Source organism: Schistocerca americana, chromosome X, assembly GCF_021461395.2.
Source record: "Schistocerca americana isolate TAMUIC-IGC-003095 chromosome X, iqSchAmer2.1, whole genome shotgun sequence".
In the NCBI taxonomy this organism is placed as follows: Eukaryota; Metazoa; Arthropoda; class Insecta; order Orthoptera; family Acrididae; genus Schistocerca; species Schistocerca americana.
The window spans coordinates 629,326,298-629,343,734 of record NC_060130.1 but is presented as its reverse complement, the minus strand read 5'-3'; the positions used below and the strand labels follow the sequence as shown (position 1 = coordinate 629,343,734).

The following is a 17,437-nucleotide window of genomic DNA, read 5'->3' as shown; positions in this document are numbered from 1 at the left end:
AAGGAAATTCACCTCAAAAATACTCCTACCACAAAAATGTTAGATTTGTTGTAGAGAGTAAGGAAGCAAAACCATTCACCAGGGCTTGTTGCAATATTCAATATTCAGTCTTGTTTCATATGTTTTTTTATATGTAATAGAAGTGTACAAAGAAGCTATTGTGCCTCCTAATACTATGAAACATTCACTACTGGGAACTGCTAACTGCACTGCATACCACAACGAACTCTGATCTCAAGTGAACTTTCATTATTACTTGAAGTTAAAACTACACACAACATTACATATGTAAGCTTCTGGTTTCAATGATGCTTCTAGTTATGTAGAACAGGTTTATTTGAGTGAAGCATACAGGTGAACAATTTTCCATGATACACTTACAAGTTCCATTTTTATTCTGACGAAGAAAAAACTACTGTTAGAATCAGATACTTCTCAAAAATCATTTTTCATGGTTAAAAATAAAGCAACAAAATAAAAAGTATAAACATAATCTTTTTTTCAAATTGAGAACGATATAATGCAGCACCATGTGTAAGGCAAACAATTAGCCAAAGTTCATGATATGCAGCCTTAATTTTCATTCCAGAGACTAAACTAATTATCAAACAATAATTAACTTCATTATTAACATACAATTTTAGAGGATGTTTTCATATACAGTACACAAATATTACCCATCATACACAATTTATTTTCTCATTATTCACCTTATGTTAAAACTCAAATTCAATATACACATGTGACTTGTCTGACACTACAACCATAATATCCTGGTCTATAATTTAACTATACCTGTTCTCTCACAGGCATAAATTTATAAATTACCAAAAAGGAATTTACATTAATGCAGAACATAGTTCTGATGTTTTTAATACCAACAATGCATACTTATTTTCCTGTAAGCACCTACTGTCGCACAGACAATGCTTTAAGATCTGCAATGCACTTCCTTAAAGATTGCTTCTCCTGTTCAGGTGTTATTGATTTAAGGACATTGCTGACAATCCAGCTGACCATATGACGCTGGGCAATCCTCCGGTCTACTGCATCTTTTTCCACCTGGTAGTCCAGCCGTCTCTTCACCTAGTAAAAAAAGATCATGAAATGATAAGTAATTACGGATGCAGTGATATTTAACACATGAAGTGAACACTGTGTGAGTAATAGAACAGGTATACTAGGAACCTAAGCTAGCAGCAGCAAACTTTTTTTTTGTTTCTGTATGCTGGTGCATAGTGAGTAACTTTTGACAGCACTATAGGAAACATGTGAATAAGTAGTAGATGACAATGTAAAACTGTAGTCAACAAAGCTGACTCAACAGAACAGCCCACTACCGTAGGATTACCATTCTTTCTTTGGTCACTTCCAGTCTCTTTCTAGTCTGCACATTTAGTAAGTGATATGGTTTTAAACCCAATGTTTTACCTTTTCTGTCAACACTTACTAATTTATTCCCTTACTTTTAACATCTTTGGCATTGTGGAATATTTCTCCCCATATCATCCTCCTCTATTTCTTCAATCTGTTTTTGATTATTTGCTTAAAATCTTGTCAACAAAAATTGCCTTTTCTTTTGAAACACATTTTACTGACACCACAAATTGGATACATTTTAATAGTTTCATCACAGCTGTCTAGTTGCTTACAGTAACTCCACAACAATTTATTTCCCTAAAACTTATTCAAAAACTAATAATGTATTCATTTTCAATTGTCTCGATATAACTGGACACACAATTCTAACAAGACATTAGAGTCAGTTGACAAGATAGACTGTTTAATCCGTGTTTGCTTTCCAACTGACAGCACAGTGCAATGCCATAAGTACAAAAATATGTGCTCTATTCAAGGTCATTCAAACTTCAGCTCTTTAAGAAATACAGTTGTTTAAATGTAGTACAAGTTCTTGCAGAATGTAAATAATGCAGTGGAAGAGCTGAGTCCTCGACAGACTTTTTTTTTAAAAAAAAAAAAAAAGAGGAAGAAGAATAATTTCAAATGCAACCACATAGGCTGAAAACTGCAACACTGACTATTCATTTACAACTTCTCAATATGATCATCCATTTCCACAATTCTGGTCTGCCTTTTAACAACCGCATGTGTTCCAGTGTGGTAAAATGCACAGTTCTGCTTCTGAAGCCACTGACACATGGACTTTTAAAGACCTTCGAATCTTCAAAGTGAATCCTGTGATGAGCTGTTCGTAGTGGTCCAAACAGATGGAAGTCTGATAGTGTTAGGTCAGGACTGTATGGAGGATTATGTAGTACTTTCTATCCAATTTCCATAATCTTTTCAAGTGGTGTGACAGTTGGCATGAGGCCTTACACTATCAAGCAGAAGAATAGGAGTGAACTTGCTGAAGAGGCAATCTAAGCTGTTTAAGGGTTCTAATGTATTTGATAATTTATTGTCCATTCCTGCTCCAAAAAATTAACCATAATCACAACCTCTGCAGCCCAGAATACCATAGCAATAACTTCTTCAGTGAGTTTCTGTGATGCCGTTTCACTGATTGCCTCATTTCAGTTCAAAATGTGAACACACATTTCTTCTCTGGTCATTATTATTATTATTATTATTATTATTATTATTTCTTTCTTGTCTCAGACGTTATGTCTGGTTAAAAATGGATCAAGTGTGACTTCCTTTTAACTGTACAGTATATGTTACATTGCATTTAGGAACTTTCGGGTAATTGAACAAGTGTTAATAATTACAGATTTCTGTAGTTGTATATATAAGTTTGGATGTAGCTGTATTGCATTGATGTACTGGTGGATATTGTGTGGTATGACTCCTGTAGTTGATAGTATAATTGCTATAATGTCAACTTTATCCTGATGCCACATGTCCTTGACTTCCTCAGCCAGTTGGATGTATTTTTCAATTTTTTCTCCTGTTTTCTTTTGTATATTTGTTGTATTGGGTATGGATATTTCAATTAGTTGTGTTAATTTCTTCTTTTTATTGGTGAGTATGATGTCAGGTTTGTTATGTGGTGGTGTTTTTTCTGTTATCTGTTTATGTTATAATGGTCCAGTACATTTTGTGGTGCATACTTGTATGTGGGAACGTGTTGTTTTATTAGTTTATATTGTATGGCAAGTTGTTGGTGAATTATTTTTGCTACATTGCCATGTCTTCTGGGGTATTCTGTATTTGCTAATATTGTACATCCGCTTGTGATGTGATCTACTGTTTCTATTTGTTGTTTGCAAAGTCTGCATTTATCTGTTGTGGTATTGGGATCTTTAATAATATGCTTGCTGTAATATCTGGTGTTTATTGTTTGATCCTGTATTGCAATCATGAATCCTTCCGTCTCACTGTATATACTGCCTTTTCCTAGCCATGTGTTGGATGCGTCTTGATCGATGTGTGGCTGTGTTAGATGATACGGGTGCTTGCCATGTAGTGTTTTCTTTTTCCAATTTACTTTCTTCGTATCTGTTGATGTTATGTGATCTAAAGGGTTGTAGAAGTGGTTATGAAATTGCAGTGGTGTAGCCGATGTATTTATATGAGTGAGTGCTTTGTGTATTTTGCTAGTTTCTGCTCGTTCTAGAAAGAATTTTCTTGAATTGTCTACCTGTCCATAATGTAGGTCTTTTATATCAATAAATCCTCTTCCTCCTTCCTTTCTGCTTAATGTGAACCTTTCTGTTGCTGAATGTATGTGATGTATTCTATATTTGTGGCATTGTGATCATGTAAGTGTATTGAGTGCTTCTAGGTCTGTATTACTCCATTTCACTACTCCAAATGAGTAGGTCAATATTGGTATAGCATAAGTATTTATAGCTTTTGTCTTGTTTCTTGCTGTCAATTCTGTTTTCAGTATTTTTGTTAGTCTTTGCCTATATTTTTCTTTTGGTTCTTCTTTAATATTTGTATTATCTATTCCTATTTTTTGTCTGTATCCTAGATATTTATAGGCATCTGTTTTTTCCATCACTTCTATGCAGTTGCTGTGGTTCTCCAATATGTAATCTTCTGGTTTAGTGTGTTTTCCCTTGACAATGCTATTTTTCTTTCATTTGTCTGTTCCAAAAGCCATATTTATATCATTGCTGAATACTTCTGTTATCTTTAGTAATTGGTTGAGTTGTTGATTTGTTGCTGCCAGTAGTTTTAGATCATCCATGTATAGCAAATGTGTGATTTTGTGTGGGTATGTTCCAGTAATATTGTATCCACAATTTATATTATTTAGCATGTTGGATAGTGGGTTCAGAGCAAGGCAGAACCAGAAAGGACTTAATGAGTCTCCTTGGTATATTCCACACTTAATCTGTATTGGCTGTGATGTGATACTATCTGAATTTGTTTGGATATTAAGTGTGGTTTTCCAATTTTTCATTACTATGTTTAGGAACTGTATCAATTTAGGATCTACTTTGTATATTTCCAATATTTGTAGTAACCCTGAGTGGGGTACACTATCAAAAGCTTTTTGGTAATCAATGTATGTGTAGTGTAGCGATCTTTGTTTAGTTTTAGCTTGATATGTCACCTCTGCATCTATTATCAGTTGCTCTTTACATCCTCGTGCTCCTTTGCAACAGCCTTTTTGCTCTTCATTTATAATTTTGTTCTGTGTTGTATGTGTCATTAATTTCTGTGTAATGACTGAAGTTAATATTTTGTATATTGTTGGTAGGCAAGTTATGGGGTGATATTTAGCTGGGTTTGCTGTGTCTGCTTGATCTATAGGTTTCAGATAAGTTATTCCATGTGTAAGTGCATCAGGGAATGTGTATGGGTCTGCAATGTAACTGTTAAATAATTTAGTTAGACGTGAATGTGTTGAGGTGAACTACTTTAGCCAGAAATTTGCTATTTTATCTTTTCCAGGGGCTTTCCAATTGTGAGTAGAATTAATTGCTTGGGTGACTTCATGTTGCAAAATTATCACTTCAGGCATTTGTGGTATCATCTTGTATGTGTCTGTTTCTGCTTGTATCCACCGTGCATGCCTGTTATGTTGTACCGGGTTTGACCATATGTTGCTCCAGAAGTGTTCCACGTCTTATGTTTGGTGGATTGTCTATTTTAATGTGTGTGTTATCTATTGTCTGGAAAAATTTCTTTTGGTTTGTGTTGAATGTTTGGTTTTGTTTCCTTCTATTTTCACTTTTTTTGTACCTTCTAAGTCGTTTGGCCAATGCTTGTAATTTCTGCTTCTTTTCATCTAATTGCTCTATCGCTTCTTGTTGTGAGATTTTACCTAACCTTTTTCTTTTTTTTCTGACATTTCATATCTTATAATGTGTGTTAGCTGTCCGATGTCTTTTCTCAGTTTTTCTATTCTGATCTGTAGCCTGTGTTGCCATGCTGGTTTTGTGGGTTTCTTCTGTGTGTTGGTTGGTTCTGATCTCTGCCTAGTGTGTATATTTAGTGTAGTGAGTGCTCCTATATAAACAAGTAGTTGTAACTCTTCCATAGTTGTTTTTTCATTTATTTTGTTGTGTGTGGTTGTGTTGATAGTTTTTATTGTTGTTTCGACTTGTGGGTTATTTGGCGGTCTATGCAAGAATGGTCTAATGTCTGTATTTGTGTCTTTGTATTCTATATATATGTCAGCCGAAATTTTTCTTCTATATCTAACATGTGTGTTACTTCGTGTTCTATTTGTGCTTGTTCTGGTGGCTGTCTTAAGATTTCGTTTTCCTCTGATTGTTTGATTGATGCGTGTTGTTCTTTGTTTGTTTGCTCTGGGATGTTTAAGTCCATTACTGTATTTTCTTCTTCTTCTTCTTCTTCTTCTTCAGATTGCACATTATTTTGTTCCAGTATCTGTTGTACTTGTTGTTTGATGTTTTCTAATTCTGACTGGGGTATCTTGTTATTTTTGATTATTACATGAATCTGACCAGCTAGTCGTTGTTCTGTTAAAAATTTTAATTCTGGGTATCTTGTAATAAATGTTGTGCATACTTGTGATCTGTATCCAGTTGTGTCGGTTCCTAGGTTTGTTGCTTGGTAGTAACAGGACATGAGGTGTCGATTAACTTCATCTGGCCATCTCATCCTCTGCCTTTGTTTTCCTTCTAGGGTGGTTGCAGGAAGCATACCCTGCAAAACACCTCTATTTGGATTTAAATCATTTTCCAGTTGGCTAGCAGTGTCGTTACCATTGTGGGCGGGCATAGGGTTCAAGCGTCGTCCCCGACCATGACGGCGCGTGTCCGAGGCTTCTTTAGTTCTGTCCTGAACCAACTAATCACACTAAAAGGGGGGTTAGCCCTATTAGTGGTTTATTCTTTTCGTCGCCTTTTACGACTGGCAGAACATACCAGAGGCCTATTCTTTTTCCGGGCCTCCACGGGTATTATTATTATTATTATTATTATTATTATTATTATTATTATTATTATTATTATTATTATTATTCCTTTCTCCCAGTAACTCCCCCCCCCCCTCCAAATGGAAACACTGCAAGACCTGGAAGGCAATTGCTTTTCTTTGTCTCTCTATTCTGGTTGATTAACATTCTTGGTATGCAAGTTGAACAAACCTTTCATATGCAAGTTGTGGAATGATCACCACACTGCCTTTACTTGGGTAGGTAATGTGACACAAATTCTCTGCAGCCACCCGGTGGTCACCACGAATGACATCATTGACTGAATGTTGTGTGGAGTCACTACAGACACCAGTCTGCTGTTCCACATTTCGTCATCCCATGCTGTTTTCTCTTAAGCTTTGTTACGAAAGGTCTGTTGTCTAACAGTGCTAATATCCACTGTTGCATCCCAACACATTTTTCAGTCTATCTTGAATGCAAAAGGGTGCTTCACCTTCTGCAATCAAGTACTCAATCACAGAATGCAATCTAATATAAACAGCAATGTGGACCACTTTGCAAGAAACTGCAGTACTGGCATCTGAAGCAATTGCAGTACTGGCATCTGTTAACACAAAGTTACTTCTTCAGTGGATTGGAGAACAAGCTTTGCGGAATAGTGCCAAATTCAAATTTTTCACTTAAACTTCGTTATTTACAAAGAAATTGGAGACCTTACTTTTTGTCTCACTTTTATACATATGAATGACTGCATATTGCCTCACAAAAGTTGCTTCACTTAGAAGAACTCTCATTCTTCGTTTTATCTGAGCTGTTCTTTTTAGATATCCTTATCTTCACCACACTTTTCTCCTTCCATAAAACAAAAATACATTTCAAAGCTAAGGTTTTACAAATCTATCAACAGCAAATACTTTAATTTCATAAACTACCTATGCTCAAATTGCCACCATGTTGAAAGGCAATTCCAAAATGTGAATCTATAATCTGCTAAAAAAACCTCAAGCCATCAGCACACAGAACGAGTCAGCTAACGTTGACATGGCACCCTGCGAGTTTTCTTATGTGTCTTACTGATATTTCTTGTTGAGCAGCCATTTCATCACGTGAAACACGAAATGAGTTCTCCGATATTTTGGCAACATGCAAGGTAAAGTAGAACAAAAGGATGCGAGAACGCTCTCTACGTCACAAGCACAAAGCAAGATGACATACCGTATTTGTCATGTTCAGAAGAAGCACATTTTCTGTGGGTTTTTGTTATACATTAAATGCTATGAATATGTGCTGTTTCTAAGCACCAGCACATGGAATGTCCCGAGAACGAATCACTACTCGTATGATTTGTTGTAATAAAATGATGGAAAACATCATATTAGTATCTGAATTTTCGTATTTAGTTACATTCATGTTATAATTCAAGTGTTATGAGAGAGAGCCGTTTTAAGGCAACAGCACATTAAAGGAAGTTTCATGACAATGTCATTCTTACTAACATTTGTTATACTTGAATATCAATATAATTTTGGCAATTGAAGCTTTTGGAACAGTCTAATATAAGATCTGTGAAGATATGTGTTGTTAGCGCAGCATAGCTGGGTGAAGCACCATGATCTGGAACCGAGTCTGGAATAGTAGAAAATTCACATTTTCTGAAATATTGTGGGAGTTTCCTACGAAACTGACAGAATCAATTTCTCTAATATTTGATGTTATGAAAATTTAAGTGTGCTCTCTGTCAGGGGTTAGTTTGATCATGTGAACTTTTTTAAGGTGATGATCTTCCTGAGTGGTCACATATCTTTCACATTTGTCACATTACATGTTCCGTGATGTTTGAAGTTTTTATTTATGTATACCACAGACAGAACAACACAACTAGCATATGGTCAAGAAAGGAAAGGTGTATTTTAATAGAGCTAACGTAAAAACTGTACAGTTTGTGAGCCAAATAAACCCAACACCTGCAGCTGGATAGTGATAAATCACGTTAAGCAACTCGTGGTGTGTGCCGACAGGGCCATGTGCCGTGACGTGGGTTATGTCGTCTGTGTACACATCAATGTGTGCGGACAGCTTGATGGGAAACAAACCACCAGACCCACTTGCTACATGGAGTAATGGAGGCAAAGACAAGAAGATACGAATTAGAGAATGGAGATGTATGATAGTCCATAAGTAATAACTAGCCACTTTTAGTTCAAATATGATCGACTGGATGGAAGTAAAGCTGAATTAGAAATAGAAGGGAATTAATAGCACAAATGATCCTACAATTAAATAACATGAATGCAGAAAAAATAGAAAGGAGGAAGGTTGTGCATACAAGAATACAGTAAATGTGTAGAAACTACTACAAAATTCTAACACTATATAAGAAATAGAGGTAGGGCTAGTGTGACAGATTAGGACACGAAAATATGTTTGAAAGAAAGATGTCATCCACAAAGCTCAAGGGACTAGCGTTAAGTGGGAGGATCTAAATGACCTCTGTGCTATAGCAGGCATTAAGGTCTTAAGTTATGTTACAGATAATACTGAAGCAATTTAAAGCTGATATTTCTTGTGTGTCCATTAACAGATCACACTATTTCAGTTATACTCCTCCATATACTGAAAGTCATGTAATGAAAGCACCAGCTAATAAACACTAGTATTTTCAAAAGTTGCTCTGCCTCTAATCACATACAAACTATGAGTGATGGGGCTGGAGGAGGAGGTACAGTGTGGTTGCATAGGGTAGGTTTTATAGTGGGTTTAGTTGTAGAGCAGCAACCCTGAGGGAACATTTGTGATCTGAGAAATGTGGTATGGTTTGACAATGTTGTGAAGGTTAGAAGGCTGTCTTAAGAAAGCTGGTAATGTGGTGGAGCAATCTCTTGAGACATTAAAGACATGGGCAATGAGAGGGTGGTGTTGATTAATTAGAAGCTATGCTAGTTGGAATGACGAAGGAGGAGACTGCCAAGCAGATCCATTTGTGGGAAATATTCCAAGATAGTTTGATTAGGTGGAAATATGCAAGGGTTTTAGTGCACAAGTTTAGCAGTTTCGTGCAGTACCAGATATATTTACCTTGCAAAGAAAATGAAAATACCTCACACTTATACTAACAGCCACTTAGGCTTCTGTAACTGCCTCACTAACCTCATCCACAAACAAATTTTCTGTCATGTCTCCTATCTCCCTCTGACCAACATAGTGCCTACTTCCAAATCAGATGCAGTTCATAATTACTTAGCACCACCCAGGTCTTAAATGAATAAACAGATCTCAAGGTTGAACTATCAAGCTATGAAATAAGATCTTCCTCATAGGCATACCAAACCTTTTATTGTTTCCTTCAACCACCCTTCTCAGCTTCACAATGTCCCTGTCAATCTACATGATATTCTCTTAGACCACCATTCCTACTCCAAGGCTGTAACCCCTGCAACCATCCTCACTGTAAAACCAGCACCATGCACTCATCCTCTGTCATCTAGTCCATCCCCACCAATGGCAGATCATGAAACACAAAGTGGGGTAACAAACTACTACTGCTTCTTAACAGGAATGTGGTCATGGCACAGCTTTCTATATAAGGATGAATATAACCAAAATTGTGTAAAACATGAATCAATGAAGAACTGTACCTCAGGGATGTACAGTATCCTAGTGAATGAACACACTTTGAAATGAGGCATACACCTCCTACACCCAATACATAATTTTGAGCTTCTCACGTGGCACTAATTTCCCTGGACTCCAGAAATGGGAACTTTCGTTTTAACACTGTCACCCCACCACCCTCCTCAACCCAAGCTTCAACTACCCCATTCCTTTTCTCACATAATGCCTCTTAAAATTTTATTAGTTGTGTATCACACCCTCTTCATATTCTTTCACTACACTAGTATCGCCATTTTTCATTTTCTATTCCTCTAATTCATCTACAGTTCTCAGTCTGTGCCTTCTATTATAACTCTACTGGAGCTAACAAGTGCTTATTAACTCTGATGTGGTATTCTCTTGAAAGCCTTTTCTGTAATCTTTGACCCCTCTCTTCCTTGTAACAAGAGGGTTATTCTTACCATAGGGTCAATGAATTGCACCCATTTTCAAACTTCAGCAGGTCCTCTTTACTCTCTGAAAAAGGAAGCTATTGAATGCTATGAATGCTGTCTTCAGTTTTAATGTCTCCACTGGCAGTACTAGGAAGAATACTTCCTGTAGGCAAGTCTTGACCAGCCTTTGAATTTAATCTGCATTTATACATCCACAAATTTGTTGGATGAAAATTGAACATTAATTCTACCCACTCACTGTCAAATTCAACAAACAAATAACAGCTACAAATTGGAGGAAAAGCATCTATATACAGTGATTAGTGACATGGGAAGCATACTATGGACTATGTAATATTGCTGTCGTTAAAAAATCATGGGACATCACTTTTGCAAATGTGTGTGACAGCACCAACAATGCTAAAACTAAAGGGAATGACCATATGAAGCTCGCATACTTTGTTAGGAATTTATGTAACTGGGGAAACAAAGCCCTTAAGTAGTGTTATAGGAATCCTACAGATGAATGACGACGACGACTGTGGACAAATGATGATGATGAATGGATGAAGAATGATAATTAAATGTTATGGCTTCTTATAATTCAAGGGTAAAGTAACACCACCTGAATCGAGAATGCAGTGACTGAGGTGCTTACTGGATTGTAATATGCTGGCCACACCAGTCAACCTCTCATCCCAGGCTTTCATACTGAGTTAGTGAAGGCAACACTAAATTACTGGGCAATATAGAATACTTCCTGCGATTTGGAAAGCGATTGCCTACATCTCAAGTTACCAGGCAGCCACATTTGATTATAAAAATGTAGAACCATTTTTCTCTTTGTATATTTTACAAACTATAATATGCTGCACCAGTTTGGGTGTTTCCAGTGATATTTTCAAGAGGCAAATTCAGCACCTCATTGTGAAAATTTAACTACAGTATAACCCCAATCTTACGTTCCCAGAATTAGCGTACTCCCACCACTTACGACATTTTTTTTAACTCCTGTCAAATTTCCTATGTTCGAAATGTCATTTTGCATCACCATATTTTTAATTTTCCCGCGATTTAAACTTCTGAAAAAATGTTTGTGGAGGAAAAAAAATCTGACAAAATGACTATGTTGGCCATCAAGTCGTGTTTACAAACATTACATGGTTAACTTCTTAACACCAGGGTGCTCTGCTCAGAGGATGTGGTGCAGTAAACGTGTGAAGTTTACACAATTCGTGCCATATCTCCTGCCGCTACCAAGCTCTGTAAACCAATGTCCGAATATCGCTTCTGGGTGGTCGAGGTTTGCTACAATAAAGATATCAAGACCAATCACAACCATTTACAAATTGTCTCCACTGTGCATGTGCAGTTTCGTGACTGTTGTGATTGTCCATCACACCTTTGTCTAATCATATTTAGTGTGTTTTGTCATTTGGCCTCTAAACACTAATTGACACCTTCACTCACTCTGCATTGCTCATATGTTTCTGGTTTAAATACAGAAGCACAGTGAGAGTTTGTGTGTTGTGAGACTTATGTACATAACTGAGGCGGCACACTACCTGATAACCTCAAAAAGACAAATACAGTGCAAGAGATGCAGAACAACACACGCAAACGCCACACAAAATACTTATGTACATACACGCATTGGACAATGAGAAAAAGTTCTTGAAACACGTCAAGCTAAGCATGAAAAAAATACGTAACTGGTACAGTGTTTCATCATTTAAATAATAACAGCTGCAGGCTTGCCAAAAACATCGATTATGAAATTGAGTCACACTTTTCTACTTCCCAATGGTTTTCAGTTCCATTCCACCGGTGGTTTTTATTAGATAATAAATCTTTATCAGATAATAAGCAAGTCACTAACAAGTATTTTGATGCCTATCATGTACATATACACACAGTGCAAAAAATGCAAAGGGGTACCCTATACGTAACTTTTACAGTTTAAAGTGTTACTTCCCACATTTCACACTTTCCAAATTTTACACCATTCTTTGAAGTCCCTTGAAAAGTGTAAAAGTGGGGCTTCACTGTATTCAGAATTGATGAAACTGTAGTCCCAATTGCCCCTCACTAACACTCCATCCTGTGGTCGATAGCTGTATTCTGATTTGTGGTGGTCATAACAGGAAAATTACAACATCTCCAGATGGTACAAGATATACTTGATTTAATACAGCACTTATCAGTGACCTGCAGCATCTACCAGAAATAATCCTGACTATCGCATGTATCTAGTTAAACATATTCATCCAGTCCAAAAATACTTATCACAACTTCATTCTGCTATGGTTCTTTGTTGGTTGGTTGGTTGGTTGGCTGGCTGGCTGATAGGGTGGGGAGTGAGGGGGGGGGGGGGGGGGGGGAGGGTGAGAGGAGGTGCAATAATGGACCAAACAACAAAGTTATCAAGTCCCTCAATCCAAGAGTAATGCATCCTGAAGTAGGCAGGTAAGTCCAGCAAAAACCTTTTCTCACCAGGCTTGATCCTATAAGGGAACAGTTGTGCCCAACAACTATATTCATTTCAAACAGTAAAGGATACATCAATCTGACATCTATTGCATATCTACATTTTGGTCACTTTGGGACCATCTTCAGAGTTAAAAAATATGGGAAGAACCAGTAACAATAAGTAAACATGTATGTTTTATTAAATGTAAAGTTGTGTAAGCTTTAAATGTGATCATAAAATACATACCAACAAATTTAAGTTAAAGGATTAAAAAACATATTTTCACACAGTCCCAATGGGACTATTCAGATCAGAGGCTGAGTTCAGACTATGGCCACTGTTTATAGTTACAACACATTTAAAAAATTGTGTTCAGCTATAAAATATGCAGCAGTAACTGACAAAAGCTAGTTCACACAGTTACCAGCATGTATAACTATAAAACATTTGTCACTACTTTTAGTTACAACCACCTGATTTGTTTTATGTACCCACATTTATAGAAGTATAAAATAAAGTAACGCTGCCGAAGTATCATACATGTAAGGACGGCACTTTAGAATGGTATGATGTACACTGAAGCCAGCTGTGTTGCAACTGAACAGTGGCCTAAGTGTGGACTCAACCTCTGACATGAATAGCCCAGTTGGGACTGTGTGCATATACAAATACTTTTAAACACTGGAAACTGCAGGTAGGATGATCAACAGTGTGGGAATAGATAGAGTGCTGCTTACCTTAAAGGTGACACATTAAGTTGCATACATGCACAATCGAAAGACACTTACACAAAGCTTTCAGCCACAACCTTCTTCAGAAGAAAGAGAAACACACCATTCATTCACACGAGCAAGCACACCGCGCGCACACGCACACACACACACACACACACACACACACACACACACACACGACCGCTAACTCTGGCAGCTTGGGCCAGAATGCATCTATCATGTGTGAGGTAGAAGCAGCAATCTGGAGGGGGGAGGGAAGGGCTAGCAGTGTACAGACAGATGGACAGGGGGGCAGGGGGGGCAGTGTCTGGTTGAGTGTGCAGGGACTAGAATTCCAACAGGCACAGCATCAGAAGGTTGTGAGGCAGGATGGTGGAAAAAACAGAGTGAAAAAGGAGAGGAGGGGGTAAAACGGACATGGGTGTTGGCAGAGGGCAGCAAACAAAGATGGTGGGATATGAGAATGGTGAGGTGGTGATAGAACAGAGGGTGGAAACTGCTGGATGGAGATGTGTGAACGGTGTGTTACCGTAGGCTGAGGTTGGGGTAATTATGGGAGTGGAGAATGTGTTTTTAAGATGACTCCCATCTGCACAGTCCAGAAAAGCTGGTGGTGGAGGGGAGGATCCAGATGGCTCAGGTAGGGAAGCAGCCACTGAAATCAGACATGTTATGTTCACCTGCATGTTATGGCACAGAGTGGTCTACTTTGCTCTTGGTCACAGTTTGGTGGTGACTGTTCATACTGGTGGATAGCTGGTTTGTAGTGATACCAACATAAAAAGTTGTGTGGCCCTCCCCCTGATGGGATATGATAAACCTGTGACAGGACTGGAATAGAAAGTGCTGGGTGGGTGGATTGGGCTGCAATCACAAAACAACTTTTTATATTGGTATCACTACTAACTAGCCATCCACCAGGATGAACAGGCACCACCAAACTGTGGCCTAGAGTGAAGTAGACCACCCTGTACCATAACATGCAGTTGAACATACAATGCTAGATTTCAATGGCTGCTGCTGTACCTGAGCCATCTGGGCCCTCCCCTCCACCACCAGCTTAACTGTGCAGATGGGAGTCATCCTTGCAACACACTCTCCACTCCCATAACTATCCCAACCTCAACCTACAGTTACATACTGTCCCCACACACTCCAACTGGCAGCTTCCACCACCTATCTTATCACCACCTCAGCATTTTCATCTCCCACCCTCTGTTTGCTGTCCTTTGACAACACACCTGCCAGTCTTTCCCCACTCCCCCCTTTTTCACTCCATTTTCCCCACCACACTACCCCACAGCCTCCTGATGTCACAGTTGTTGGCATTCTAGTCCTCCACACTGCCAGACAGCACTCCTCTCTCCTCCCACACGTATACTCCTATCTCTTCCCCTTCCCCACCTCCTCCAAATTGCTGCTTCCATCCCGCACGATAAATGAATTCTCACATGATAAATGCATTCCGACCAATTCCAGAGATAGCTATGGTGCGTGTGCGCGCACACTTGCACTTGCTCATGTGAATGAATGGTGTGTGTTTCTCTTTTTCTGACAAAGGCTGTGGCTGAAAGCTTTGTGTACGCGTAGTAACTGTGCCTTTCTGCAACCTAATATGTAATCTTTATGGTAAGTTAGCAAGCTGTCTTTTCTTAGAAGTTTTTTTAACTTACATTTATTGGCATGTATTTTATGACCGACTCTAATCTAATGACTATGCACCTATAAATTTAATATGAGATGATGCCATATTTTAATCGGTTCTTCCCACTTTTTTTGCACTGAAGATGGCCACACAGTGACAAAATGTAGATATGCAATAAACATTACTGTGTCTTATTTATGTACCCTTTACTACTTGAAATTTCTCATCTAGTCAGGAGATTCATAACAGTAACAGTAATAAAGCTAAAACATGAAGGACATCTTTTCCATCGTGAATAATAAAAGCAAGATGAAGGAAATAGGCAAGTCAGCAGAAGGGCGTCCCCAGGGCTCTGCATGTGACAGGCGATATGCCACTCACAGCAGTCCCACGTCCTGATCCATTACAGTCACAAGTGTCCACTGTTCAAAAGAGTGAAACGCCTAGTGTAGTGAATTGAGTTCAACAAGGAGGAGGGAAACTGAATCAAAAATGGCTGAACAGAGTAAAAGAGGGATGAAAGAGTTGCAAAGTCAAAGAACTGGGGTCAGGAGGCCCCAGACCTAGTGATATAGTGCGAGAGACCCCATCCTTAACCACCCTGCTCCGGCTCCTTCTCTGGAGGCTGGCTGAAACAGTCTTGGCTACAAAACAGGCTTTATTTTTTATATTTTGCCAATAACACTTTTCACCTTGTTTAAGGCACCTTCAGATCGGGTGACAACAGCTGCAGAACAAACAAGCTGCCATCCACAGGTGTCTTCATAGGCAAACACCATTGCCAATATATTAAAATAATTGTGGCACATGTACAACAGCATTCTCTCACATGTTTACTTTTTGTGAAGCATTTCTGTAGGCCTGATTCCATTTTTGGTATCCTTTGGATTATGCTATATGCTCTACAAGGCCACTGCACGAAGTCTCAAAACTCAACAGAAGGCATCTCCAATTTGTCTGATGAACCGGTTTCAGGCTCTGTCTCCGGCTGATACTGATCTTCGGCCAGACATGGCTGCTTGTCCTGTTCCAGAGGTTGCCCCTCAGTCTGCAACATCCGGGCGGTCGCAGAGGGTGGGCTTACTGGTAGTTGGGAGCTCGAACGTCAGGTGCGTAATGTGGTCCCTTAGGGATATGGCAGCAAGAGAGGGGAAGAAAACCAGCGTGCACTCGATGTGCATACTGGGGGGAGTCATTCCTGATGTGGAAAGGGTCCTTCCGGATGCCATGAAGGGTACAGGGTGCACCCATCTGCAGGTGGTCGCTCATGTCGGCACCAATGATTTGTGTCACTATGGATCGGAGGAAATCCTCTCTGGCTTGTGGCAGCTATATGACTTCGTGAAGACTGCCAGTTTCACTAGCAGGATGAAAGCAGACCTCACCATCTGCAGCATCATCGACAGCACTGACTGCGGACCTTTGGTACAGAGCCGAGTGGAGGGTCTGAATCAGAGGCTGAGATGGTTCTGCAACCGTGTAGGCTGCAGATTCCTCGACTTGCGCAACAGGGTGGTGGGGTTTCGGGTTCCGCTGGATAGGTCAGGAGTCCACTACACACAGCAGGCGGCTACACGGGTAGCAGGGGTTGTGTGGCATGCACTGGTCGGTTTTTTTAGGTTAGATGGCCTCTGGCAAGTACAGGAAGGGCAACAGCCTCAAAGGGTGTGGGGCAAAGTCAGGACATGCGGGGACCAAGCAGCAATCAGTATCTTAATTGTTAACTGTCGAAGCTGCATTGGTAAAGTACCGGAACTTCAAGAGCTGATAGAAAGCACTGAAGCTGAAATCGTTATAGGTACAGAAGCTGGCTGAAGCCAGAGAGAAATTCTGCTGAAATTTTTACAAAGGCACAGACGGTGTTTAGAAAGGATAGATTGCATGCAATCGGTGGTGGCGTGTTTGTCGCTGTCAGTAGTGGTTTATCCTGTAGTGAAGTAGAAGTGGATAGTTCCTGTGAATTATTACGGGTGGAGGTTACACTCAACAACCGAGCTAGGTTAATAATTAGCTCCTTTTACCGACCTCCCGACTCAGCAGCATTAGTAGCAGAACAACAGAGAAAATCTGGAATACATTTCACATAAATTTCCTCAGCATGTTATAGTCTTAGGTGGAGATTTCAATTTACCAGATATAGACTGGGACACTCAGATGTTTAGGACGGTTGGTAGGGACAGAGCATCGAGTGACCTTATACTGAGTGCACTATCCGAAAATTAC

General features: G+C 39.1%; 1 protein-coding gene across 1 annotated transcript in view; it reads right to left on the bottom strand.

Moving 5' to 3' along the window:
* Positions 1–318: 318 nt before the first annotated feature.
* The window catches only part of LOC124555612 (ATP synthase subunit b, mitochondrial-like), a 32,695-nt gene continuing 15,576 nt past the window's right edge, over positions 319–17,437 (bottom strand). Inside the window, exon 5 of the mRNA XM_047129581.1 lies at positions 319–1,086. Coding sequence (XP_046985537.1) covers positions 910–1,086 — 177 coding nt within the window. The 3' untranslated portion in view covers positions 319–909. The remainder of the gene's footprint in view (positions 1,087–17,437) is intronic.